This window comes from Pelophylax lessonae, assembly GCF_965119305.1.
Source record: "Pelophylax lessonae genome assembly, chromosome: 6".
NCBI lineage: Eukaryota > Metazoa > Chordata > Amphibia > Anura > Ranidae > Pelophylax > Pelophylax lessonae.
In genome coordinates, this window is record NC_138773.1 from 312,721,860 (window position 1) to 312,748,144 (window position 26,285).

Below are 26,285 nucleotides of genomic sequence, written 5' to 3' on the forward strand. Positions count from 1 at the left end.
CATTGAAAATTGATCACACCTGATGTACTGCCAGCCAATCTCATTTCTTGAGACCCTAACAAGCCAGGACAGTACAAATACCCCCCCCCAAATTACCCCTTTTTGGAAAGTAGACATTCCAAGGTATTTAGTAAGAGGCATGGTGAGCTTTTTTTGAAGAAGTAAATGAAGATTTTTTTTATTTTTCACAAAATTGTCATATTACCAAGTTATTTCTCACTCACTGTATAGGCATACTTGCAACTAACCCCAAAATACATTCTGCTACTCCTCCTCAATATAGTGATACCACATGTGTGAGACTTACACAGCCTGGCCAAATACAGAGGCCCAACATGCAAGTAGCACCTCCAGGCATTCTATACACACATAATTTCCTGACAACCTATCACACTGGAGCACCAGGACAATGGAAACGACCACAAAATGACCCCAATTTGGAAAGCAAACACCCCACACATAATCTAAGAGGCACGGAGTCATTTTTTTTTCTACAAGTTGAAAAGTAAAAAAATGAAAACACATTTTTTTTTTTTTTTTTAACACAAAGTTGTCAATTTTTAGGTAATTCTAACACATAGCATGTACATAGCAACAATTACACCCCAAAATATATTCTGCTACTCATCCTGAGTATGGCGATACCACATATGTGAGACTTTTACACAGCCTAGCCACATACAGAGGCCCAACATTCAGGGAGCCCCGTCGGGTGTTCTATGGACATAAAATTACAAATCGAATTTCCTGACTACCCATTACACTTTTGTGAGGCACGGATGAGCACTGATGTGGCAAGAATGAGAACTGAGGTGGCAGGGATGAGCATGGATGTGGCACAGATGGGCATGAATGGGGTATGACTGGGGCACAGATGGGCATGATTGAGGCATGGAAGAGGCAGGGGTGGGTGGTGCTGCAATCTCTCTCCTGACACGCTGTACCGTTCGCTGTGTACAGCGTGTGAGGAGAGAACTGAACCGGCGTTTGTTGACATCTGATACTCCGTCATTGGACAGAGAGATCATGTGGCAAAGGACCGCTGTCATTGGCCCTTTACCCCAATCCGTAATGTGCGTGGGAAGCTTGATTCTGGGAGGACGTCCCTGTACGCCCTCCCAGAAAAAGCCGACCGCGCTGTAGCTGTCATTCGGCTATGGCCCGGTCGGCAAGTGGTTAATTGATTAATAATAGCTCACCTCTATAGAAGTTCACATTTGAGCTACCAAAGCGATCTCTTCTTTTTGATAAATTATGGAATAGATGGATATCCAGCCCTCTTACCCTGACGTCCTTGGGCTCAGAAGACCAGTCTATATTGCTGATACTTTTCTCTATTACTCAGTGATCTGATGTATGTTATATCTCTGCTATATGTAAGATTTAAATGCTATAGCTGTATTCCCTTTTATTTATACTTTTCATATGAGACTTAGGAGGCACAGTCTGGTTCTGGTTCTGGTTGTAATCTTTGCTTGTTGTTTCGGCAAAACTCTCAAACACACCTTTTAAAAAAAAAAGAGAAATTGTTTTTTACGGTAAGTGCAAAAATGCTATTTCTAAGTAATTGTCTAGCAAAAAATACTTATATATATTTAAACTTGTAAGCAAATGTCAGGAAAAGGCCTGGACCTTAAGTGGTTAACACATGCTGTCTGGTGTGTAAAGCCAGCCTAGTGGACCAATAGGGACACTTTTGGGAATGGGGAGCAGGTCCAGGTTTGACTTTCACAGGAATTTTTAATGCATAATAAAAACTTTTTCCCTGCATGCCGCCTTCACGATCTGTGATTTTGTTTATTTTTCAGGCCTTATATCTACGGTCCAACCTCTCAAGGGGAGAGAATGCAGATCCTTCAGAACTTCAAACACAATCCTAAAATCAATACAATCTTTATTTCTAAGGTGAGTGAGAGAGACAAAAGAAAATCTCCAACGAATCAGGTGGTCTGTGTCAAGGATACGTAATAGGGAACCTGGAGCTGGCCACAGAGGCACGAAAATTCTTAGGAAAAGTCTTAGGAATATTCGTATGAATTTTCAGAACATACATTGTAGGCATGTTTTTTTTACTGTCACTGTACTTTTAAAAGCATTTTAAGGTCTTTAAACACACTTTTATAACAATAGAAACTCATTTAAACACATAAAATATACTGAGAGACAGAGCAAGAGCTATGGAAAACACAAAAATATTAAATTTTTAATGATTTATATAGTAAAATAACATTACAGAACAAACCGCAATATACCGGGACCGCAAAAACTGAACCGCGATGGAGCGGGGGTTTACTGTATATGCGGCCTCACTGTGCTGAGCTTTTCTGCATTGGGTCACATATGTGTTCCCCCCTTAATGCTAGGAGTGTGGTGCACTCCCATCACAGAGACCAGGGTCTCAGCGAGAGCACCATGACTCATTATAACAATCTGGTCCCAGATCTCCCAATTCCAGCTCATGTGATCGCTGTGGTAGCCTCTGATTGGCTACCACAGTGATCAGTCACTGTAAAGCCTGCCCCTGTGGGTTTTTTTTTTTCTTTGTGAATGGAGAGAAAAGATGCAATGTTTTCTTTGTGAATGGAGAGAAAGGATACAATGTATCTTTTCCGTTCCATGCAGGAAAAAAAAGTGTTTGTAAAAAAAAGTTTAAATAATAAAATAAACAAGGAAAAATACCTACATCAAGGCTTGTTCTAGGTCAGTGCCGGTGTTCTATCAGATTTCCCTACCTACGTCATTTCCGGTTGAGATCAGCTGTGGATTCGTCATGCAGCAGCTTGTAGCCGCGACACACGTTCTATTGGGCATGAGCAGAATAGGTAGGGTATTTTTATAACATTGTAAGGGGTCAGGCAAAAGTCCTAGTGTGCATGCGCCAGCACATGCACACCAACGGGTCGGCCAGCGGGATCTCTTATAACAAACATCCATCCGATCTCCATGGCCCACCTTGCACTGACCTGACACTGCGCCGAGCCGACAATCCGACCTCCATGCCCCACGCTGCGCCGACCCGACAATGAGACAGTGGGCGTGCGCGTGTGGGTAGGGAACAGAGATGTATAGTAACGAAGTAGAACTACTTAAGTACTGTACTTAAGTACCGAAATGCGGTATCTGTACTTTCCTAGAGTAGAATTTTTTTCTCCTACTTCTACTTTTACTTCACTACATTTTTTCGATGATTTCGATACTTCTACTCAAGTATTTTTTTGTGTGCTGCATATAGGCTTGTGACGGTATCAGATTTTCATGCTGCGATTAATTGATTAAGGTTTTGCCACGGTATACGGTATTATCACGGTATTCTATTATTAAATTTAAATTATTAAATTTCCACCTCACTTCAATTTCATTGCTGAATTTAGGGGCTTTGGTTCACTTATGCACATTATTATATAGTCAGTCAGTACAGACTCTGTGAACCAGGCCTAAAATAGGTCATCAAGCAGTGTCTGGCCTAACTGGTGATAACTGGTCCTGGCGCTCGGCTCCGATCCGATGGCCTGGTCATTAAGAGGGCAAATCCTTGTGGTCAAGAAGTGGTTAAACCTGAAGGAGGTGTTGTTTATAAATGACTTTACTATTGCTTTAGGCCTGGTTCACATGTATGCGGGTTGGTGGTTCACATGTATGCGGGTTGGCGGCCCACATTTGCACAGGCATAGCAGCCCATTGATTTGAACGGGCTGCTATGCCCTCATTTTCCGCAGAAAAAAGGTGCATGCAGCATTTTTTTAAAATTCAGTGGCCTTGAAATCCATCCTGCTTTTGCACCATGCGACTAACCTGCAGTTCCTGCTCTGGCAAGCTTTCTGCATTTTTTGTAGACACTGCTTGATGGCTATATAATAATGTAATGTGGGCTGCTTTGCGTGTGTGTGTGTATATATATATATATATATTTATTAGAGCTGCACGATTCTGGCCAAAATGAGAATCACGATTTTTTAGCTTGGAATAAAGATCACGATTCTCTCACGATTCTCTGTGTAACAAAAAAAAAAAATTGGGATAACTTTACTGTTACGTTTTTTTTTTTTTATTATTCATTAAAGTCTAATCATTGCGTTTGAAAGACTGCTGCGCAAATACAGTGTGACATAAAATATTACAACAATCGCCATTTTCTTCTGTAGGGTCTCTGCTAAAAAAATATATAAAATGTTTGGGGGTTCTAAGTACTTTTCTAGCAAAAAAAAAACTGATTTTAACTTGCAAGCAACAAGTGTCAGAAAAAGATCCAGTCTTTAAGAGGTTAAACTTCCTTTCTCCCTGGCAGAGGGAAGGAAAAGATACAATGTAATCATTTTTGTTTATAGTTAGGAGACTTAATGCTGAAAGGCATTAGCTGTGTGAGTGAATGAGTCATCCAGCTCACTGAAATGTATCAATTCACAAGTCAGGCAGACTTGACAGAGAAACTCGGTATTTTAAAAATGCCACAATAACAATACCGTGGCTATGCAATACCGCGATATATCGAATTACCGAAAACCGGCATATGTCTAGCTGCATAGTTACTCGTTACTTTTAAAAAAATTACCACTGCCAGAACAGTAGATGGCAGGTTGCATAAAGCTCAAAAAAATGCGTATAATGTCATTTGTAAATCAGCGCATACGTAAATAAAGGCTGTGTATAATAAAAGCTGCTATACCAAATCTTTCCAATAAAAAGAAAATATGAAACAAACAAATAAATGGTGCTACAGCGCTTAAAGTGCATCAAGAAACTACTAACAAACACAGGTTAATCATTTGAATAAATCATTTTAAATAATAAAAAACAATATGATGTTCAAACTTTTGACTTCTTTCTTTAATAACTACATAACACAGTACTTCTACTTCTACTTTCAGTACTTGAGTAGAATTTTTTTTTCAAAACTACTGGTACTTTTTACTTTTAGTACTTAAGTAGCAAATTTTTTGAAAAAACTACTTGCAATACTTAAGTAAAAAAAATGTTGAATACTTTAGTACTTCTACTTAAGTAACTTTTTCTGTGAGCACTTCCACTTCTACTCAAGTCACTTTTTGATCGAGCACTTGTACTTTTACTCAAGTAGAAATTTCGAGTACTTTATACAAGTCTGGTAGGGAATAGGATTGTCCCGTTGTCGGCTCGGCGCAGTGTGTGCCATGGAGATCGGATGTATGTTTGTTATAAGAGATGACGCTGCCCGATCCATTGGTGTGCATGCGCCCGCTCATGCGCAGTAGGACTTGTTCCTCACCCCTTACGATGTTATCAAAATTCCCTACCTTTTCCGCGCATGCGCAGTAGGACGTGTGACGCGGCTACAGCTGGTGCATGACTATTCCGCACTGGAAATTACGTAGGTAGGGAAATCTGACAGAACACCGGGGGTGAGTGTTTGGATCAAAGGTCAGGGTCACCTATATTTTGAAAAGGATAGATTTTTTTTTTTTTTTTTTTATTAGCATCAGTGTCAGTTTTTTGAGGTAGGACAAAAAAAAAAAAAGTAAAATGCTCACTATTGCTTCTGGGCTGTACTAAGGGTACCAACACCAAATAACACATATGTGGTATTGTTGCAATCGTCAGGTGCAGTATATATATATATATATATTTTTTTTTTTTGGGTTGCTCTTTGGTTGAAGGTTATGGTAGTAATAAGAAATATACAGCTAAATTTAAAAAAAAATATTTTTTTTTACTATTTTGGGCCAGTTTTCCTTTGATGATAATAATAATAATAATAAAAAAAAAATCATGAGATTACCATAATCATTTACTACCAAATAAAAGCCCAATTTGTCCTTAACCACTTACCAACCGCCCGCCCGCCATCAAAATACGTCGGTCCTTTGACGCTAAATACCGGGGATAAGGCAGCAGATAGCTGCCATAACTCCAGTATTTTTTTAAACGGCGGGCGTTTCTGTTTCAGATAAGGGTGGTCCCAGCGGCGGATTCACCGCAGGATCACCCTTAACGGTGCGGCGGAAGAGGTGCCCCCCCCCTCCCTGACTTGTTATGCGACTTTGCAGTCCCAAGTCGCACAAGTGTGAAAGAAGCCTTACAGATCTTCTCTAAATCCTTAAAGTTTCTTGGCTGTCATTTGAAAACTGTGAGTTTGAGCTACATCCATCAATTTTCTATAGGATTAAGGTCTGGAGACTGGCTAGGCCACTTGATGACCTTAATGTGCTTCTTTTTGAGCCACTCCTTTGTTGCCTTGGTGGTATGTTTTGGGTCATTGTCATGCTGGAAGACCCATCCACAAGCAATCTTCAGTATTCTGAATGAGGGAAGAAGGTTCTCATCCAATATCGCAGCAAAGTCGGCCTGTACCTTTAGCAGAGAATCAGCCCCAAAGCATAATGTGTCCACCTCCGTGATTGACTGTAGGGATGGTGTTCTTAGGGTCATTATCAGCATTTTTCTTCCTCCAAACATGGCGAGTCGAGTTAATGCCAAAGAGCTCAATTTTGGTCACCTCTGACCACAGCACTTTCTCCCACTCTGAGTCATTCTCTGAGTCATTTAGATGTTCATTGGCAAACTTCAGACGGGCCTGCACTAGGGATCGACCGATTACCGGCAAAGCCGATATATCGAGGGCCGATATGCACTTTCCCCGATATATCGGAGTCAGCCTTTTGATTTACCGATATTGCCGATATTTCGGGAAAGTGCATGTACCGGGGTGATGCCTACAGCTAGAGGCATCTTAAATTAGTGTTTCTCAGCCATCTTTGTGCACAATCTCAGGGCATAGCAGTATGAGGGCTCATTCACATCAGGGTTGAATCGGAGTGTGTGCATTTTTGCACCCCCCCACCCCCCAGTTTCCAAATCACCACTCCCCTTCCTAGCACAACCCTTCCTTGATCCCTCTCCTAGTGCAGCTCCCGGTCCCTCTCATCACAGACAGGAGTCTGTCTACGAACCTGGCAGCAAAAGGGTTAAATGGCAACAACAGTTTGCAAAGGGCTTTCCAATATAAAGGCAGATGGTGCAATTACAATACCATTTATTACACTTTAATCTAAAAGCAAACCGCTATTTAACTACAAGGTAAGGTAGAGGCAGTGATTGGGATCTGTGGTTTGGGAAGCGCTATCCAGGGGAGGACTGGGAAGGAGGCAGGGTGGCAATCTCCCCCCGGGCTGCTCTGATGCCATGTAAAAAAGGCCGCCCTCAGGGCTGGATTGATGTAGGGGCCAGACCCTGTATACAGCTGACGGTCGCCACTACACAATGTTATATTTGCAGAGCTGCAGCGGAGCGGTATGAGATGGCAGAGTATGCTCCTGCACCCGGCTGGCACAATACTAACAGTCACTTCCCTGTCAGGCAGAGTGATCTCTGCCCGACAGGAGCTTCCTAGGCCTCGCCTGCCGTGATATCATGTATTTTTGTTAAACCTCCTTTGTTGCTATTAACATTAAATGATGTTACCTCATTGCATCATGTTTGTCTTGCTTCATAACATGAATACAGGCATACCCCGTTTTAAGTACACTCACTTTACGTACACTCGCGAGTACGGACACAGCCTGGTCAGCTTGGCATGACACTACTCCCGGTTTTTAACGTTGGCGTCTATGGGAAATCTTGGTCAGCTTGACATGGCACTGCTCCCAAACCATAAGTTACAGGGTTACCAAACTTAGGGAGCACTGAGAAGGGACCCATGACTACAAATATCCTATTTGTGGCCAGCCAGCTTGCCTAGGTAATCTACCATGTCATAGTCCTGGATCCCCTTAACATGCTCCCCAAGCTTGGTTTCCTTGTCACTTATGGTTTGGGAGCAGTGCCATGTCAAGCTGACCAAAATTTCCCATAGAGCCAGTGTATTTACATGCATTGAGAAGTGAAAAAAGGTATTGCTTCACTTTAAGTACATTTTCGTTTTACATACATGCTCTGGTCCCATTGTGTAGTTAAAAGTGGGGTATGCCTGTATCCATTATAAAACCAGGTGGGCATGGATGGTGAGCTGATTCGATGGTTCAATGGGGCACTTGCCTGGACTTGCCCCCAGGCCTAAGGCTGTCTGCCCTCCCCTGGCGCTATCTATACATAAATGGCGATAAAGGCTATCTTCCTTCCCTTCCTCGCCCCTTTCTCTTCCTTCCCTCCTTCGTCCTCCCTTCTCTCCTTCTTCTTTTTTTCTTTCTTCTCCCTTCCTTCCTTATTCCTCCCTCCACCCTTATTTCTCCCTGCCTTCCTCCCTCCATCCCTCCCTTTCTTCCTCCTTCCCTCCCTCCCTCCCTCCCTTTCTTTCTCCCTCCCTTTCTTTCTTTCTCCCTCCCTTTCTTTCTTTCTCCCTCCCTTTCTTTCTTTCTCCCTCCCTCCCTTTCTCCCTCCCTTTCTCTCTCCCTCCCTCCCTTTCTCCCTCCCTCCCTTTCTCTCTCCCTCCCTCCCTTTCTCTTTCCCTCCCTCCCTCCCTCCCTTTCTCTCCCTCCCTCCCTTTCTCTCTCCCTCCCTCCCTTTCTCTCTCCCTCCCTCCCTTTCTCTCTCCCTCCCTCCCTTTCCCTTTCTCCCTCTCTCTTCCTCCCTCCCTTTCTCTCTCCCTCCCTCCCTTTCTCTCTCCCTCCCTCCCTCCCTCCCTTTCTCTCTCCCTCCCTCCCTTTCTCTCTCCCTCCCTCCCTCCCTTTCTCTCTCCCTCCCTCCCTCCCTGCCTTTCTCTCTCCCTCCCTCCCTGCCTTTCTCTCTCCCTCCCTCCCTGCCTTTCTCTCTCCCTCCCTCCCTGCCTTTCTCTCTCCCTCCCTCCCTTTCTCCCTACCTCCCTCCCTCCCTTTTTCTCTCCTTCCCTCCCTCCCTTTTTCTCTCCTTCCCTCCCTCCCTTTTTCTCTCCTTCCCTCCCTCCCTTTTTCTCTCCTTCCCTCCCTCCCTTTTTCTCTCCTTCCCTCCCTTTTTACTTCCTTTCTTCCTTCCTTCCTCCCTCTCTCCCTCCTCCAATTTATATATGATAACAATGTATGAACCTGGCAGCAAAAGGGTTAAATGGCAACAAGAGTTTGCAAAGCGCTTTCCAATACAAAGGCAGATGGTGCAATTACTATATAATTTATTACACTTTAATCTAAAAGCAAACGGCAATTTAACTACAAGGTAAGGTAGAGGCAGTGATTGGGGTCTGTGGTATGGGAAGCACTATCTGTGTACGTAAATGGTGGTTAAAAGCTCTCCTCCTCCTCTTCTTCCTCTTCTTCTTCTTCCTCTTCCTCTCCTCTTTCCCTCTTCCTCCTTCCCTCTTCCTCTTTCCGCTTCCTTTCATCCTTCCCTCTTTCTTTCTTCCTTTGTTCCTTCCTCTGATTTATGTTTACCGTTCTTCTCATCAGGTGGGAGACACTTCCTTTGATCTACCTGAAGCCAACGTTCTAATTCAGATTTCTTCTCACGGAGGGTCCCGAAGACAGGAGGCGCAACGTCTGGGCCGTGTCTTGAGAGCAAAGAAAGGTAAAACCCAAACTTTATGCATTTTTATAACTTTGTAAAACTGTAATGTGGTAAAACCCCCCCTCATACTGTAATCTTCCAGTGCTGCAAGAGTTGATAGAGCTGAGGGATTTTTTTCTTATACACTGCTCAAGAGTGCAAACTATGCCTCCCCTTCCTGCCCCCCGCCTCATTTCACAGAAGCTGTGCTATAGCTTTTTTGAATGAAAGATCCTCCTCCTTCATAGCTTTTTTCTTATTCATGGAAGCCATAGTATGTCAGTGTAACACTTGCAGATACTACATAGTTACATAGTCAGGTTGAAAAAAGACACGAGTCCATCTGGCTCAACCAATAAAAAACAGAGATCACAGTACACCCCCCCCCCCCCCCATTCATTTGCTTTTCCCCCCAGAAGGCTAGTGCCTTCTTTACTCAGCCGTCATCCAGGGGTCCCCATCTTTATCCTGGTTTAAGATACCGACAGATAATACATAGTAATGTAAATCCTGGTGCCTTCTTGGTTGTGGTCACAAATGTCTGACAAAGATCAACTCCTACTGCAACCTCTCACCTTGCGATGTTACGGTGTTGCAGTCTGATCACTGGGGGAGAGGAGACTTAGGAAATGCTTTCCCCTACCTGCAGCAGACTGAAGCTATCATCTCTGCTTAGTCAATGTCACTGACTGAAGCTCGAGGACGACTTCCAATTTGAAGGCTAGGTTCATTGAACATGTTGCATATGACACCCATTTTTAGGGTGTAACATGCAGCGAGTTCTAGCAGCCGTCCCTCCCCTGTGACATCAGTGGGGGCTTCTGTCACATTTAAATCAGCGCCACTGTGTGTAGCCACGTCACTCATTGATAGCAATTGTGAATGAATAAACTACAATTCCCATCTGCCACCACGGCAGTTCCCAATGAACTATGAGCATACTTATCAGTGTGTCCTCTGTCCAATCACACTTCCTCCAACTTTCTATCTGAAAGCCCATACAGAGGTAAGGGTAGAAAGCTGGAGAATGTGCAGTACTTTGCAGACTCCTGTATAATATAATAATAAATGCACATTTTTTACCTGCAAAAATTGTGCATTTGTTATATATTACTGAAAGTTGAACTTAGCCTTTGATGTTATAATGTGAAGCTTCTCCTGTTTGTAAAGATACTAAGTTTTGGTTCAATTAAAAGGAAGTACATATTCACTTTAACCACTTTACCACCGGAGGATTTTGCTGTCTTACGTCTGGGCCACTTTTTGCGATTCGGCACTGTGCGACTTTAACTGACAATTGCGCGGTCATGCCACGCCGTACCCAAACGAAATTTACGTCCTTTTTTTCCCACAAACAGAGATTTCTTTTGGTGGTATTTGATCACCTGTGCGATTTTTTTTTTTTTACTTTTTCCACTATAAACAAAAAAAGAGCGACCATTTTGAAAAAATAACAATATTTTTCAAATTTTTTTATGACATTCCCCCCCCAAAAAAATGTAAAAATCTATTTTTTTATCATTTTAGGCCAATTTGTTTTCTGCTACATATTTTTGGTAGAAAAATCACAATAAGCGTATTTTGATTGGTTTGCGCAAAAGTTATTGCGTTTACTAACTAAGGGAAAGATTTCTGTCGTTTTTGGTGTTTTTTTTTTTTTTAACGAGTAATGGCGGCGATCTGCGATTTTTTTTTTTTTGCGGTACTGCGACATTGCGGTGGACAGATCGGACCCTTGACTGACATTTTTGACACTTTTGGGGTTACCAGTGACATTACTACAGTAATCAGTGCTATACATATGCACTGTTACTGTAAAAATGACACTAGCAGGGAAGGGGTTAATTTTATTGGAGAGGGAGGGGTTAATGTATGCCTGGTGCTTACTGACCTGTGTGGGGGGGAGGTGACTGAGTGACTCAAGGACAGATCGCAGGTTCAGCTATGCTGAACCCTGCAATCTGTCCCTGCCTGTCACTTCGGAGATCCGCCCGCTTTGTTTACACAAGCAGGCGGATCTCCACACTCAATTCCCCGACGATCAGGGAAGAGCAGTGGCGATCGCCGCTGCTCCTCCCCTGGCCCGACTCACGCTGTGACTGAATACAGCGGGAGCGAGCCTCCGGTGGCACGCACGCGCCGCAGAGAAGGGGGAGTGTCTGCCGACGTAGGTCTACGTCGTCAGACCTACAACATCCACTTTGCCACAGTAGAGCTCTAGTGAGCAGACGGCAAGTGGTTAATGTTCCCACTGCAGTCACACACGCACTTGTATTGGTTGTAGTGTAGACCTTTAAAACTGACGGTATACTTTTGGTTTATGGGAGGAGTTTGGAACACCCAGAGAAGTCCACACGAATTGATGAAGATTGATCACTGATACAGCTCTAGGGATTTGGGGTGGGGGAGGAATCGGTCTCAGGGTCTGTATGCCACAGTGCTGCTCACACACCTACTGGGGTTGCATCGTCCTGCCACAGCAAGCATGGGGTTTCTTGGGTCATGATTTCAGGACACGTGTCAAATTGAATCTGACATTGCAGAATCCCAGAGAAAGTCCACTTTAGTCAAGGACTCCCTGTATTTATTTATTTTTGGCATTTATGCTACTGTGCAAAATTTTTAGGCAGGTGTGAAAAAATGCTGTAAATGGAGAATGCTTTCGGAAAAAAGTGATAATAGTTTTTTTTGTTTTTTTTTCAATTACCAAGGAAGGAACTCGGCAGTAGGTAGGTTGTTCCAAACATTCAAACAACTAAGCACAGATCTTCTGTGGATGTCGGCTGCCTCAAATCGGGTGCATGACAGTCAAGTTCCTCCACCCCAAACTCCCTCATCCATGTCTTTATGGACCTTGCTTTGTGCACTGGTGCGCAGTCATGTTGGAACAGGAAGGGGCAATCCCCAAACTGTTCCCAAGTTGGGAGCATGAAATGGTCCAAATGTCTTGGTATGCGGACGCCTTAAGAGCTCCCTTTACTGGAACTAAGGGGCCAAGCCCAACCCCTGAAGAACAACCCCACACCATAATCCCCCCTCCACCAAATGATCTGGACCAGTGCACAAAGCAAGGTTCATAAAGACGTGAATGAGCTAATTTGGGGTGGATTAACTTGACTGGCCTGCACAGAGTCCTGACCTCAACCCAATAGAACACCTTTGCGATGACTTAAAGCAGATACTGCGACCCAGGCCTTCTCGTCCACATCAGTGCCTGATCTCACAAATGCGCTTCTGGAAGAATGGTCAAACATTCCCATAGACACACTCCTAAACCTTGTGGACAGCCTTCCCAGAAGAGTTGAAGCTGTTATAGCTGCAAAGGGTGAACCTACTCAATATTGAACCCTGCGGACTAAGACTGGGATGTCATTAACCTCCTTCCGCCCGCGCTATAGCCGAAAGACAGCTACAGCGCGGGCTCTAATTTCCGGGAGGCCTCCCAGTGACAGGCTCCCCACGCACTCCCGCGAGCGTGCATCGGGGAAAATCTGTGTCGGCCGTGTCCCTTGGACACAGCCAATCACAGATCGTGGTGAAGCGGCCATTTACCACGTGATCGGACATGTAAACATATGAGATCATCTCTCATCACCAGCTCTCCTTCCTCACACAGAGACTGCTGTGTGAGGAAGAGGAGAGCCGATCAGCGGTAAGCTGACACAGAGTGCCCTGATTACACAAGAGGAGAAAAAAAATGCCATAACTGCCCACAGTGCCCCCCATCAGTGCCCACAATCAGTGCCCATAGTGCTGCCAGTCAGTGCCCATCAGTGCCTGCTCATCTAGGCACTGACTAGCAGCACTATGGGCACTGAGTGTGGGCACTGATGGTGCTGCCCATCAGTGCCACCCATCAGTGTCCATCAGTGCCACCCATCAGTGTCCATCAGTGCCGCCTCTCAGTGTCCATCAGTGCCGCCTCTCAGTGCCGCCTCTCAGTGACCAGCAGTGCCGCCTATCAGTGCTCTTCAGTGCGGCATATTAGTACCTCCTCATCAGTGCCACCTCATCAGTGCCCATAAGTGCCACCTCATCAGTGCCCATCAGTGCCGCCTCATCAGCACACATCAGTGAAGGAGAAAAATGTATTTATTTTCAAAATTTACTCACAGAAAATAAGAAAAACTTTTTTTCTCTTACGTCCTCCGACAGTCGCCGCCTCTTCATATTCGTCACATATGGGGGTATTAGACTTTGCTCCGAAGGAGTAGCTAGGCAACAGAATATGTTAACAATAAAGCTTTAACATATCCCACCCTCAAGGGGTGGTCCCCTCAGTCAATACCCTCCTACTTCCTGCAACCATATCTCAGTTTTAATGTCTAGCTTGTCAGGAGTGGCTGGCTCTCTCTGTGCTGGGACTTTCTGTCCCAGACTCTTTCTTCTTTTTAATATTTTGTTTGAGTTTTCTCTCTACCTTTACTTAGCTGTTATTTTTGTCAGCATTAGTTAGTTCTTCGGACGAAGAGGATCATGCGGACTGGGTCTCGGGCTGATCCCCCTGGTCGCAGGTCGTGGGTCAGTGGCTTCCCAGTCTGCCATCGAGCGTTCAGCCAGGTAACGCTCCTGGCACAGTGAACGACCCATCCCTGTTCGGTGCAGGGATGATTGGTGAGGTGGCTACCTCACCGGACGCTGTGCGGTTTCTTAACCTCCATTATGTGCGTCTTGAATTGCGACTCTCCCTGCCTCATGTGCAGCGGCTTGTTCGCCTGTGCGGGTTCCCCACGCCATGTGAGGTAAGTGTATTTATGTGGGGACCTGTCTGTCTGGGGGGGGTCTCAGTCTGGGACTGTGTAACCTGCCTTTAATCACACTGCTTGTCTCCCTATCTCTCGGCTGCATGCTGTGGGCTGCAAAGGGGGGGGGGGAGCTGTATGACACTGTGTGTGTCAGGCTGGGCAGTGTGAGGAGCTGTGTGCTGTGGGGCATGTTTTTTCTTGGCATGTTTGGGCGTATACAGCGATCGCTGCGGCGATCTAACATGTATCCTTATATTGGGATGTAATGTGTGTGTTTTTTTATGCACTGTGGAGCGGCGTTTTCGGCGCCAAACGACGCCATTTTACCGGCGCCCGCTCCGGCCGCATGGTTTACATGCACGGCGGCCATTTTCTTGTAGCCTCCATAGGCTTACATAGAGCGCCCTGGCAGCATCACTTCCTCTCTCCTGGAACACCGATCGAGGCAGCAGCAGCAGCGGGGTCTCCTCAGGTTTTATCCTTCTGTTCTTGTTATCCATTGCCTGTACTCAGTTTGTATGTTCCCTGTGGGGGTCTCATTGTGTGGTGCGGTGGGCTGCGCTTGCCGCGCTTGCTGAAAGGGGGCAGTTAACCCTTGGTTGTCTGGCATTACAGGGGCAATGGATTCTCAGGAGGGCAAGTTTCCTACAGTATTGGTGGAAAGCCAGGGGACCGCTGTTTCCCCCCCCAGGGGGGGATTTAGCCACTATTGTGGCTGGCCTTGCTGCCCAGGTGCAAATGCTGGTGGCTGCTCAATCTACTAAACGGCCCAGAGTTGCTCTGTCCTCTGATTCTGAGGGTGAAGGTGATGGGGCTGTTCTGGCAGGGACCCCCCTATCGGGGTCCCGCTCCTCTCTTGATCTAGTGGGGTCTGAGGTAGAGGCTGAAGTTGAGGGGGTTGATAATTCTCCCCCTGGCTCGCCTGAAGAGCTTGCAATCATGGATGAGTTGATTGCTTCCATTAAGCAGACGCTACGTTTGCAGGACGAAGTGCGTCCCCCCGCTGCTTTGGCGGCTTATGGGACGCAGAGAAAACGCAGGACGCCGCAGGTTTTTCCCTGCAATGCTGATTTTCAGCGCGCTGTTAAGGATCAATGGCGCGATCTGCGCAAGCCTTTTGCGGTACCAAGTAAATTCAAGCTGCGTTATCCTTTCTCGCCTGCCACTGATGAACGGTGGTGTGTGCCTCCGCCAGTGGATCATGCAATTGCGGTTTTGAACAAAGCCACTGCGATTCCTGCAGAGGGTTCCCCTGTTTTCCGTGATGCCACGGATAGGAGACTGGAGTCTCTTGCCCGTCATACTTATTCTGTTACGGGCTCTATGCTTAAGGCTCTGTTTGCTTCTCTCATGGCGGCCCAGGCGATCGCAAGTTGGACGCAGATGCTTAGGCGTGTCCTAGTGGCCGATTCGGCCTCGGCGGCGACCCTGGATATGGTGGATCAGATCCACCAGGGTGTCATGTATCTGTGTGATGCGGACCTGGACCTGATTCCGTTGGCTGCACGTGTGCACAGCGTGGCGGTGTTGTCTCGCCGCCTGGTTTGGTTGAAATGTTGGTCGGTGGACCAATCTTCGCGTAAGACCTTAGCCAATCTACCTTATGATGGGTCTCGCCTTTTTGGGGAGTCCCTGGATGTGTTGATTAAGGGGATCACCGGGGGTAAGAGCACTCTCTTGCCCCATTTCCCCAAGGCTAAGGGGGCTTCTGGGAAGAAGCATGCAAATTTTCGGCCCCCTCAGGGGTCCTTTCGTGCCTTTCGGCCGCACTACAAGGGCAAACCGTTCAAAGGCCAAGGCTCTCAGAAGAAGCCCTGGTCTGGGAAACAGAAGTCCGGCCAATCCGGACCTGCTGCCCATAACAGTTCGGCCTGAAGGGGCGCCCTCACCCAGTTTTGGGGTGGGGGGACGCTTGCTCGGTTTTCTTCAGCCCTGGTTGGCCCGTGTGCGGGACAGATGGGTTCTGGAAATCGTTCGATCTGGTTACAAGATCGAGTTTCTCTCTCGGCCGGAGAGCAGATTTTTTCCCTCAAATCTTCAACTGTCTCCAGAGCGCCTGCGGGATCTGCACCTGGCGGTGCGGGACCTGAGGGCTCAGGGAGTGGTGGTTCCGGTGCCTCATCGGGACAGATTTCGGGGGTTTTATTCCAATCTGTTCACCGTGCCCAGGAAGGAGGGCAAGGTTCGTCCGATTCTGGACTTGAAGGCTCTGAACCGCTCTGTGCGGGTTCGCAAGTTCCGCATGGAATCCCTGCGCTCGGTGGTGGCTGCCCTGGTTCCGGGGGAATTCATGGCCTCCATCGATTTGAAGGATGCGTACCTTCACATCCCCATATTCGAGGGTCATCAGAGATACCTTCGATTTGCCATTGCGGAGGATCACTACCAGTTCGTGGCGTTGCCCTTTGGTCTCGCCTCGGCTCCGCGGGTCTTCACCAAGGTGCTTGCACCGGTTCTGGCATTATTGAGGGCCCAGGGCATTTCTGTCCTGGGGTATCTGGACGACATTCTGGTTCGGTCTGCGACCAGCCAGGGTCTGGAGAAGGACCTGTCTGTCACAATGCAAACTCTGCAGGAGTTTGGTTGGACGATAAATGTTCCAAAGTCGACACTGAGTCCGTCGGTTCGTCTCCCCTATCTGGGAATGATACTGGACTCGGTGCAGGCGAAGGTCTTCCTGCCGGAAGACAAACTCAGGACTCTTCAGGAGGAAGTCAGGTCCCTCAGGGACGTTCCACACTCGTCTCTGCGGACGTGTATGAGATGTCTGGGATTGATGGTCTCGGCCTTCGAGGCGATTCCTTTCGCGCAGTTTCACACGCGGGGTCTCCAAGCGGAGATCCTGTCCAAGTGGGACGGGCGACCTCAATCTCTGGATCTTCAGATCTCGTTGAGTCATCGCACCAGGGAAAACCTTCTGTGGTGGCTCCAGTCCCCGTTGGTGTCCGGGGGCAAGTCGTTTCGTCCGATCTCGTGGACGATAATCACCACGGATGCCAGCCTGTCGGGCTGGGGTGGTGTTCTGGGCGTTCTGTCCGCCCAGGGGACCTGGTCGGAGGGGGAGTCTTCCCTCCCGATCAACATTCTGGAATTGCGTGCGATAAGGCTCTGTCTTCATTGCTGGACGGACCGGCTGCTGGGCTGCCCGGTTCGGGTGCAGACGGACAATGCCACGGCGGTGGCCTACATCAACCACCAAGGGGGCACCAGGAGTGCCCGAGCGGCTCGGGAAGTGGCCGACATTCTGTCTTGGGCCGAGACTCATGTCCCGGCGATAACGGCGGTTCACATTCCGGGAGTGGAGAACTGGCAGGCGGACTATCTGAGTCGCCAGACCCTGGATCAGGGGGAATGGTCTCTCCACCCCGCTGTCTTCCAGATGTTGTGCGCGAAGTGGGGTTTTCCAGATGGACCTGTTCGCGTCTCGCCTCAACTACAAGGTGAAGAGGTTCGTGGCAAGGACGCGCGACCCTCGGGCAGACGCGCCGGACGCGTTAGTGGCCCCGTGGCATCAGTACAGGCTGATGTACGCGTTTCCACCGATTCAGTTGCTGTCCAGGTTCCTTCGCAGGTTACACTCGGAACGCAGCACGGTGATTCTTGTGGCACCGGACTGGCCTCGCCGGTCCTGGTACGCAGACCTCGTGAATCTGGCGGTCGACGCCCCTTGGCGTCTGCCTCTTCGAGACGATCTACTGTCTCAAGGACCGATTTACCATCCTGCTTTACAGTCGCTGGCTTTGACGGCCTGGCTGTTGAGACCGAGGTCCTGAAGGAGAAGGGTCTCTCTCCAGAGGTCGTTCATACTTTGATCAACGCGAGGAAGTCTTCCTCGGGGAAGGTTTATTACCGTACTTGGAAGGCCTATTTTGCCTGGTGTGAGTCCAGGGGGTTTTCACCCCGCACGTACTCGGTTTCCCGTGTGCTGTCTTTCCTTCAGACGGGTGTCGATCAGCGTTTGGCTCTGGCCACGATAAAGGGTCAGGTGTCTGCGCTGGCCGTTCTGTTTCAACGTCCCGTGGCTTCCAACTCCTTGGTTGGCACTTTTATTCAGGGTGTGCGGCATCTGGTTCCTCCTAGGAGGGATCCTTTGCCCCCTTGGGACTTGAATCTCGTTCTATCTGTGTTACAACGTGCTCCTTTTGAACAGATCAGGGAGATCTCGTTGTCTATGTTGTCCAAAAAGGTCGCCTTTTTGGTGGCGATCACTTCGGCTCGCAGAGTGTCGGAACTGGCGGCTTTGTCCTGCAAGTCTCCGTACCTGGTTGTTCATTTGGATAAGGTGGTCTTGCGACCTAATCCTTCTTTTCTGCCGAAACGAGTTTCGGAATTCCATCTTAATGAGGATATTGTTTTGCCTTCGTTGTGCACGAAGCCTAAACATCCAAAGGAGGTGAGATTGCACTCTCTGGATGTTGTTCGGGCGATAAGGGTTTACCTTAAATCGACTGAGTCTTTTCGTAGGACGGACTCCTTGTTTGTTCTTCCAGAGGGTCCTCGGAAGGGTATGGCGGCTTCGGCCTCTACCATCGCCAAATGGATCAGGCAGACCATTGAACAGGCCTATGCCCTGCAGGGGAAGGTTCCCCCTGTGCCTGTGAAGGCGCACTCTACTAGATCTCTGAGTACGTCTTGGGCCTGCCGTCATGGGGCTTCTGTAGCCCAGGTGTGTAAGGCGGCGACTTGGTCGACCGTGCACACTTTCACAAAATTCTACAAAGTAGATGTTCAGGCATCGGCGGATGCTTCCTTTGGCCGCAAGGTTCTTAGTGCGGCTGTTCCATAGGGTCCCTTGTTGGGGACTCCTGGCTGTTGGGATAGTTTTTTGTATCCCCTGGTTTTTTTGTCTTTTCCTGGGTTGTTGCTCCTGTTGAGCACTTATTTTTGCTGTTGCCCAGCTGGTTTCCTTCCTTTGGTAAGGTTCCTTTCTTTGATGTGGAGACTGCGTTGCCTTTCGGCGCGGATGCGTTTCCCACCCCTCATGTTTGCACTGCTTTGGGACGTCCCCATATGTGACGAATATGAAGAGGCGGCGACTGTCGGAGGACGTAAGAGAAAACGGAATTTTTGTAAAATCTTACCTGTAAAATTCCTTTCTCTGAGTCCTCCGACAGTCGCCGCCCCCGCCCCTCTTTTGGGGTTTGACTGTATACTCTACTGCTATTCCACTAAAACTGAGATATGGTTGCAGGAAGTAGGAGGGTATTGACTGAGGGGACCACCCCTTGAGGGTGGGATATGTTAAAGCTTTATTGTTAACATATTCTGTTGCCTAGCTACTCCTTCGGAGCAAAGTCTAATACCCCCATATGTGACGAATATGAAGAGGCGGCGACTGTCGGAGGACTCAGAGAAAGGAATTTTACAGGTAAGATTTTACAAAAATTCCGTTTTTTTTTTTTCAAAATTTTCTGTTTTTTTTCTTTTTCTTTTGTAAGAAATAAAAAACCCAGAGGTTATTAAATACCACCGAAAGAAAGCTCTATTTGTGTGAAAAAAATGATAAAAATTTCATATTGGTACAGTGTAGCATGACCGCGCAATTGTCATTCAAAGCGTGACAGCGCTGAAAGCTGAAAATTGGCCTGGGCAGGAAGGGGGTAAAAGTGCCCAGTAGGCAAGTGGTTAAAGTTCATGTGCATGTAAAGGCAGGCGTCCCAATACTTTTGGTAATATAGTGTATTTCACATTTTCACTCATCAGTCCAGTGCAGTCCAGTCATGCTGCCATTTTTCGGCACCCCAGTTCCTATGTTTTCCTGCATAGTTGAGTCGCTTAGCTTTGTTTCCATGTCGGAGATTTGGCTTTTTGGCCGCTATTTTTTCGTGAAGACCACTTCTGGCAAGACTTCACTGGACAGTAGAAGGGTGAACCACTGGTTTCATCCAGTTCTGTGCTGATGGTACTGCTAGAAATTGTTATACCTGAAGGGTTTCACATGTACTGTCACTTTAAGGCTGGCTCCACCCAGGAGTGATGACAAGGGTCAAGGGGCAGAGTGGCCATCTTAGAGACATGTAAGAGATGCATTGATATACAGAGCTGTCCTGTAATGCATGTTGTAGTGTACAGAGAGTCCTGAATAAACAACCGTTGTTCCAGACCAGAGTCCTGTGTCTCTCACAACACGGAGAATATAACAGAAATCTTCCAATGTGGAAGGGAAGTAAGCATGATGTGTCTTTTCATCTGCTGCATCAAGTTTCCTTGGCAGACCACTGCGTCTACTGTCCTCAGTGTTGCCCATTTCTTTGTGCATCTTCAAAAGAGCTTGAAGAGCACATCCTGAAACCCCAGTCTGCTTTGAAATCTCGGCCTGGGAGAGACCTTGCTGATGAAACATAGAAACATAGAATGTGTCGGCAGATAAGAACCATTTGGCCCATCTAGTCTGCCCAATATATCTGAATCCTATGAATAGTCCCTGGCCCTATCTTATATGAAGGATAGCCTTATGCCTATCCCATGCATGCTTAAACTCCTTCACTGTATTTGCAGCTACCACTTCTGCAGGAAGGTTATTCCATGCATCCACTACTCTCTCAGTAAAGTAATACTTCCTCATATTACTTTTAAACCTTTGCCCCTCTAATTTAAAACTGTGTCCTCTTGTGGTAGTTTTTCTTCTTTTAAATATGCTCTCCTCCTTTACCGAGTTGATACCCTTTATGTATTTAAAAGTTTCTATCATATCCCCTCTGTCTCTTCTTTCTTCCAAGCTATACATGTTAAGGTCCTTTAACCTTTCCTGGTAAGTTTTTTCCTGCAATCCATGTACTAGTTTAGTAGCTCTTCTCTGAACTCTCTCTAGAGTATCTATATCCTTCTGGAGATCTGGCCTCCAGTACTGCGCACAATACTCCAAGTGAGGTCTCACCAGTGTTCTGTACAGCGGCATAAGCACTTCTCTCTTTCTACTGCTTATACCTCTCCCTATACATCCAAGCATTCTGCTGGCATTTCGTGCTGCTCTATTACATTGTCTTCCCACCTTTAAGTCTTCTGAAATAATTACTCCTAAATCCCTTTCCTCAGATACTGAGGTCAGGACTGTGTCAAATATTCTATATTCTGCCCTTGGGTTTTTACGCCCCAGGTGCATTATCTTGCACTTATCCACATTAAATTTCAGTTGCCAGAGTTCTGACCATTCTTCTAGTTTTCCTAAATCCTTTTCCATTTGGCGTTTCCCTCCAGGAACATCAACCCTGTTACATATCTTTGTGTCATCAGCAAAAAGACAAACCTTACCATCGAGGCCTTTTGCAATATCACTTATGAAGATATTAAACAAAATTGGTCCCAGTACAGATCCCTGAGGTACCCCACTGGTAACATGACCTTGTTCTGAATGTTCTCCATTGACTACAACCCTCTGTTGTCTGTCACTCAGCCACTGCCTAATCCACTCAACAATATGGGAGTCCATGCTCAATGACTGCAGTTTATTGATAAGTCTTCTATGTGGGACAGTGTCAAAAGCCTTACTAAAATCTAGATATGCAATGTCTACTGCACCTCCACCGTCTATTATTTTAGTCACCCAGTCAAAAAAATCTATAAGATTTGTTTGACATGATCTCCCTGAAGTAAACCCATGTTGTTTTTCATCTTGCAATCCATGGGATTTAAGATGTTCCACAATTCTATCCTTTAATAGGGTTTCCATTAATTTGCCTACTATTGATGTCAGACTCACTGGTCTATAGTTGCTCGATTCCTCCCTACTACCTTTTTTGTGAATGGGCACGACATTTGCCAATTTCCAATCTTCCGGGACGACTCCTGTTACTAATGATTGGTTAAATAAATCTGTTAATGGTTTTGCCAGCTCACCACTAAGCAGGCGAAGTAGAACTACCTTGTGTCTTGTTGCTGTGATAAGTCTTGCCATGGTTTATGATCTGTGACATGAAACGGTCTTCCACAACCTCACCTTAGTAGCAGAGTTTGGCTGTCCTCACCCAGTTAAGGCTTCCTACACAACTGTTTGCTGCTGTTAATGATTGTTTCAACCTGCATATGAAACTGATGATCATTAGCACCCGCTTGATAAAATTGGTTACTCCTAAACCTGACTGTAATCTTACGATAGCTCTAACTTTGTGCAAGTGTAAGAGGTAGTCACACCAAACGTTGATTTGATTTAGATGTTTCTTTCATTCTCACTTTGCATTTTATAAACTTATAAAAATAAACCATTAAAAGATATCTATTTTTAAAATCATTCTTACGTTACAGGATTTTTTTTACATCTGCCTAAAACTTTTGCAAAGTACTGCATATAGTCCCAACAATTTTTGCAGCACTTTTATGTATTGTACCCTCGCAATGGTCCCTGCCCTCAAGGTCTCGCATGCATGCACATACTGGGACCATGCACATACAGGGTGGTAATAAACAGCGCATACTCAGACTGGTCTGAGGTGGTAAGCGGGGTCCCCCAAGGCTCAGTCCTGGGACCAACCTTGTTCAATTTATTCATAAACAGCATTGAGGACGGGATCGGTAGTTCGATATCAGTTTTTGCAGATGACACAAAATTGGCCAGGGCAATAACTGCACAGCATGAAGCAGATATCCTACAGGATGACCTGGACAAAATAACGGAGTGGGCAATGACATGGCAAATGAGGTTTAACGTGGAGAAGTGTAAGGTTTTGCACTTGGGGACTAAAAACATAAAAGCACAATACACGTTAGGGGGAAACCCTTGGGGGAATCAAAAATGGAGAAAGATCTGGGAGTCTTGGTTGATGATAGATTAGGCAATAGCATGCAATGTCAAGCGGCAGCTGCCAAGGCCAGCAGAATATTAGCATGCATAAAGAAAGGGATGTATTCCAGAGATAAGACTATAATCCTTCCACTTTATAAAACTCTGGTCCGACCGCATCTGGAGTAATCCGTCCAGTTCTGGTCGCCAATCCTCAGGAGGGATGTATTGGAGCTGGAGAGAGTCCAGAGAAGGGCAACTAAACTAATTAGGGGATTGGAGGACCTTAATTATGAAGAGCGTCTGCAATCGCTCGATTTATTCTCCCTGGAGAAGAGACGCCTGAGGGGGGACATGATAGCAAGTTATAAATATCTCAATGGGGATCTCGGCTTAGAAAAAAAGCTATTCAGTCGAAGGGATTGTATGAGGACTCGGGGGCATACAATGCGATTAGAGGAGAGGCGTTTTAACCTCAGGCAACGTGGGGGGTTCTTTACTGTTAGGGCGACAAGATTGTGGAATTCTCTACCACAAGAGGTGGTTTCTGCGGGAAGTATGGTGGCTTTCAAAAGACTCTTAGACGTACATCTCAAGAATCAGAACATTCAGGGCTATGTGAGATGGTTACGGCCACACACACCTACACAGGTTGAACTGGATGGACTATTGTCTTTATTCAACCTCACCTACTATGTAACTATGTAACTATATAATTTAGATAGCAGCCAATTAACCCATCAAGCATGTCTTTTGGAATGGGAGAGGAAAACTGAGTACCCTGAGGAAACCAACACAAGCACAGGAAGAGCGTGCAAACTCCTGGGCCCCAGGAGCCCCAGTGCTACAAGACAACAATGCACACGATTAATCCCCCCCCCCCCCCCCCCCCCATGCATGTAGATGAAGTTTGTTTGTTTTGTTTGTTTTGTAGGGGTTGTGCGGCCCGATACTTTCACACTTCTGCCCTGTGTTGTCGTTTAGAGGAATTACTACAACCAGCCAGCAGTTGCACTTCCATCGCTTATTAAGAGCAGCTAATTGGCTTGAACGTTTCTCACGCCCTGGAACATGACCAGTGAGTCACCCTGCGGTGGCAGCAGGAACGCTGGGGGGGGGGGGGGGGGGGACTTTAATTACTGCTGGCCCCCCTTGGGCCTCATCTGCAGCACAGTTAACTCCTTGTCTCCTTCCTTCACAACGGCGTATATTGTACCGTCTGATTTATGCAGCACCAGAAAGCAACACATAAAAATGAAGATTCAAAGCTTGTTGTGGTTACAACATTATTATCAAATGTCCTCGTCATTTAACTTTTTAACCACTTTACCTCTCGAAGATTTCCCCCCCCCCCCCTTCATGACCAGGCCATTTTTTGCGATATAGCACTGCCTTACCTTAATTGACAATTGCACATCGTGCAACACATTACGCAAATAAAATGTATGTCCCGTTTCCCACAAATAGAGCTTACTTTTGGTGGTACAGTAATCCCCCGCTACATCGCGGTTCAGTTTTTGCGGTCCCGGTAATTCGCGTTTTTTTTTGTAATGTTATTTTACTATATAAATCATTAAAAATGAAAGATTTTTGTGTTTTTCATAGCTCTTGCTCTGTCTCTAAGTATCTTTTATGTGTTTAAATGAGTTTCTATTGTTTTAAAAGTGTGTTTAAAGACCTTAAAATGCTTTTACACGTACAGTGACAGTAAAAAAATCATGCCTACAATGCATTTTAATAGGGTTTTTCTATTTCGCGGAATTTCACTTTTCGCGGCTGGGTCCGGAATGTAACCCCCGCAGTGGAGGGGGGTTTACTGTATTTGTTAACCTCTGCTGTTTTTATTTTTGCGCTATAAACCAAAATAGGCCATTTTGAAGAAAAAAAACAATATTTTTTATTTTCTGCTATAAAACATCCGAAAAAAATTTAAAAAAATCGAATTTCTTCATAAATTTAGGACAATATTTATTTATTGTGCTACATATTTTTGGTAAAAAAAAAAAAAATCCCAATAAGCGTATAGTGATTGATTTTGCACAAAAGTTATAGTGTCTACAAACTTTGGGATCTATTTATGTAATTTTTATTTTATTTTTTTGCTAGTAATAGCAGCAATCAACTTATAGTGGGACTGCAATATTCCGGCGGGTGTATCTTGACACTTTTGTCCCTTTTTGGGAACCAGTGACACTGATCAGTGCTAAAAATATGCACTGTCACTGTACTAATGGCACTGGCTGGGAAGGTAGAGTAGTGAAAACACTGTGTCTCAAAAACCGTAGAGACCAATCAAACTTAAAACAGGTCAGGTGCTACAATAAGTGTTAGCAATGAGTACATACATGACATACAGTAACTATAGTTGAAACTATTATAACATCGAGTATTGAGCAAGAAAAATTTCAGATTGTATCAAGTAATTCCTGTAATTCCTGTAATCTGCAGTAGCAGCAGCATTCTTGCAATGTAACATGGTTGCAAGTTTGGGCGGCAGGATCTGCAGTTTCGACATAAAGAAGAGCCTCAGCTGTCCCTTCAGCGATTTGTGTACCATGGGGGCAAAAGAGGACCATTTTAGGGTACTTTAGCCCACCAGGGTATATGTATATACCACGGAAAGCCATCCTCGCTTTCCATTTACATTCATGATGCGTCCGTTTATCGGGGTTCCTCACATATAAGGATGGGGCCCCCAAGTTTTTCAAATGGAGTGCAGATTGGCATCCTGACATAGAAAGAACCTTAACAAGAAGTAGATTTTGTTTAAAAAAAAAAAGAATAGTGCAAAATAATTGGTGTATATATGACAAACCAGGATCTGTAAAAACAATGTCAGAATTAATATATTTGCAAGTTATTTTAGTCCATGGAAAAGTCCATAAAAGTCACTGGGGTGCTAAAAGTAACGCTTGTGGCAGCTCCCTTGGGGGTGAAGCGATTCGCTGAAATACAAGTAAAGGAACAGCAAGGTGCGCCAGACTAAGTGTACCAGGTTAATCAGGGAATTTTATTCAACAGCCAAATGGCTGCTCACATGGGGTTGTAGATCAATAGGCATGAAAAGAAAGGAGTCTGTAGTCACAGTAGGAGCCTCGGGATGTGTTGTATTGGGTTCACTGTAGTACCGGCAGGTAGGATGAATCAGTTGGGCAGGACCCTGCCTCGCGGTGTAGGAACTAGCGTGGAACGCACTCAGGGGTAAGTCGGACGTGACGTCAAGACGTGTCTGGTGACGCGTTTCTAAGCTTCCGCTTTTTCCTTAGACCTGGGTGGCTGCTGAACATGTCAGTCCTATGTAGACTCACCCTAGAATGATATATATAGTTCATATTCCTATCGCACACTTTCCTGGTTTGTAGGCTCGTGTATGTTGGGTGCTGAAGCGATCACCAGTTGGC

The 26,285-nt window shown here is 46.0% G+C and overlaps 1 protein-coding gene across 2 annotated transcripts in view; it reads left to right on the top strand.

Annotated features, from left to right (window-relative positions):
* The window catches only part of ERCC3 (ERCC excision repair 3, TFIIH core complex helicase subunit), a gene marked incomplete at its 3' end in the record, with an annotated part of 309,947 nt that overhangs the window by 270,740 nt on the left and 12,922 nt on the right, over window positions 1-26,285 (top strand). For both annotated transcript variants that reach the window (XM_082261051.1, XM_082261050.1), the window contains 2 exons: window positions 1,809-1,905; window positions 9,327-9,444. In XM_082261051.1, the coding sequence (XP_082117177.1) occupies window positions 1,809-1,905; window positions 9,327-9,444 (215 nt within the window). The remainder of the gene's footprint in view (window positions 1-1,808; window positions 1,906-9,326; window positions 9,445-26,285) is intronic.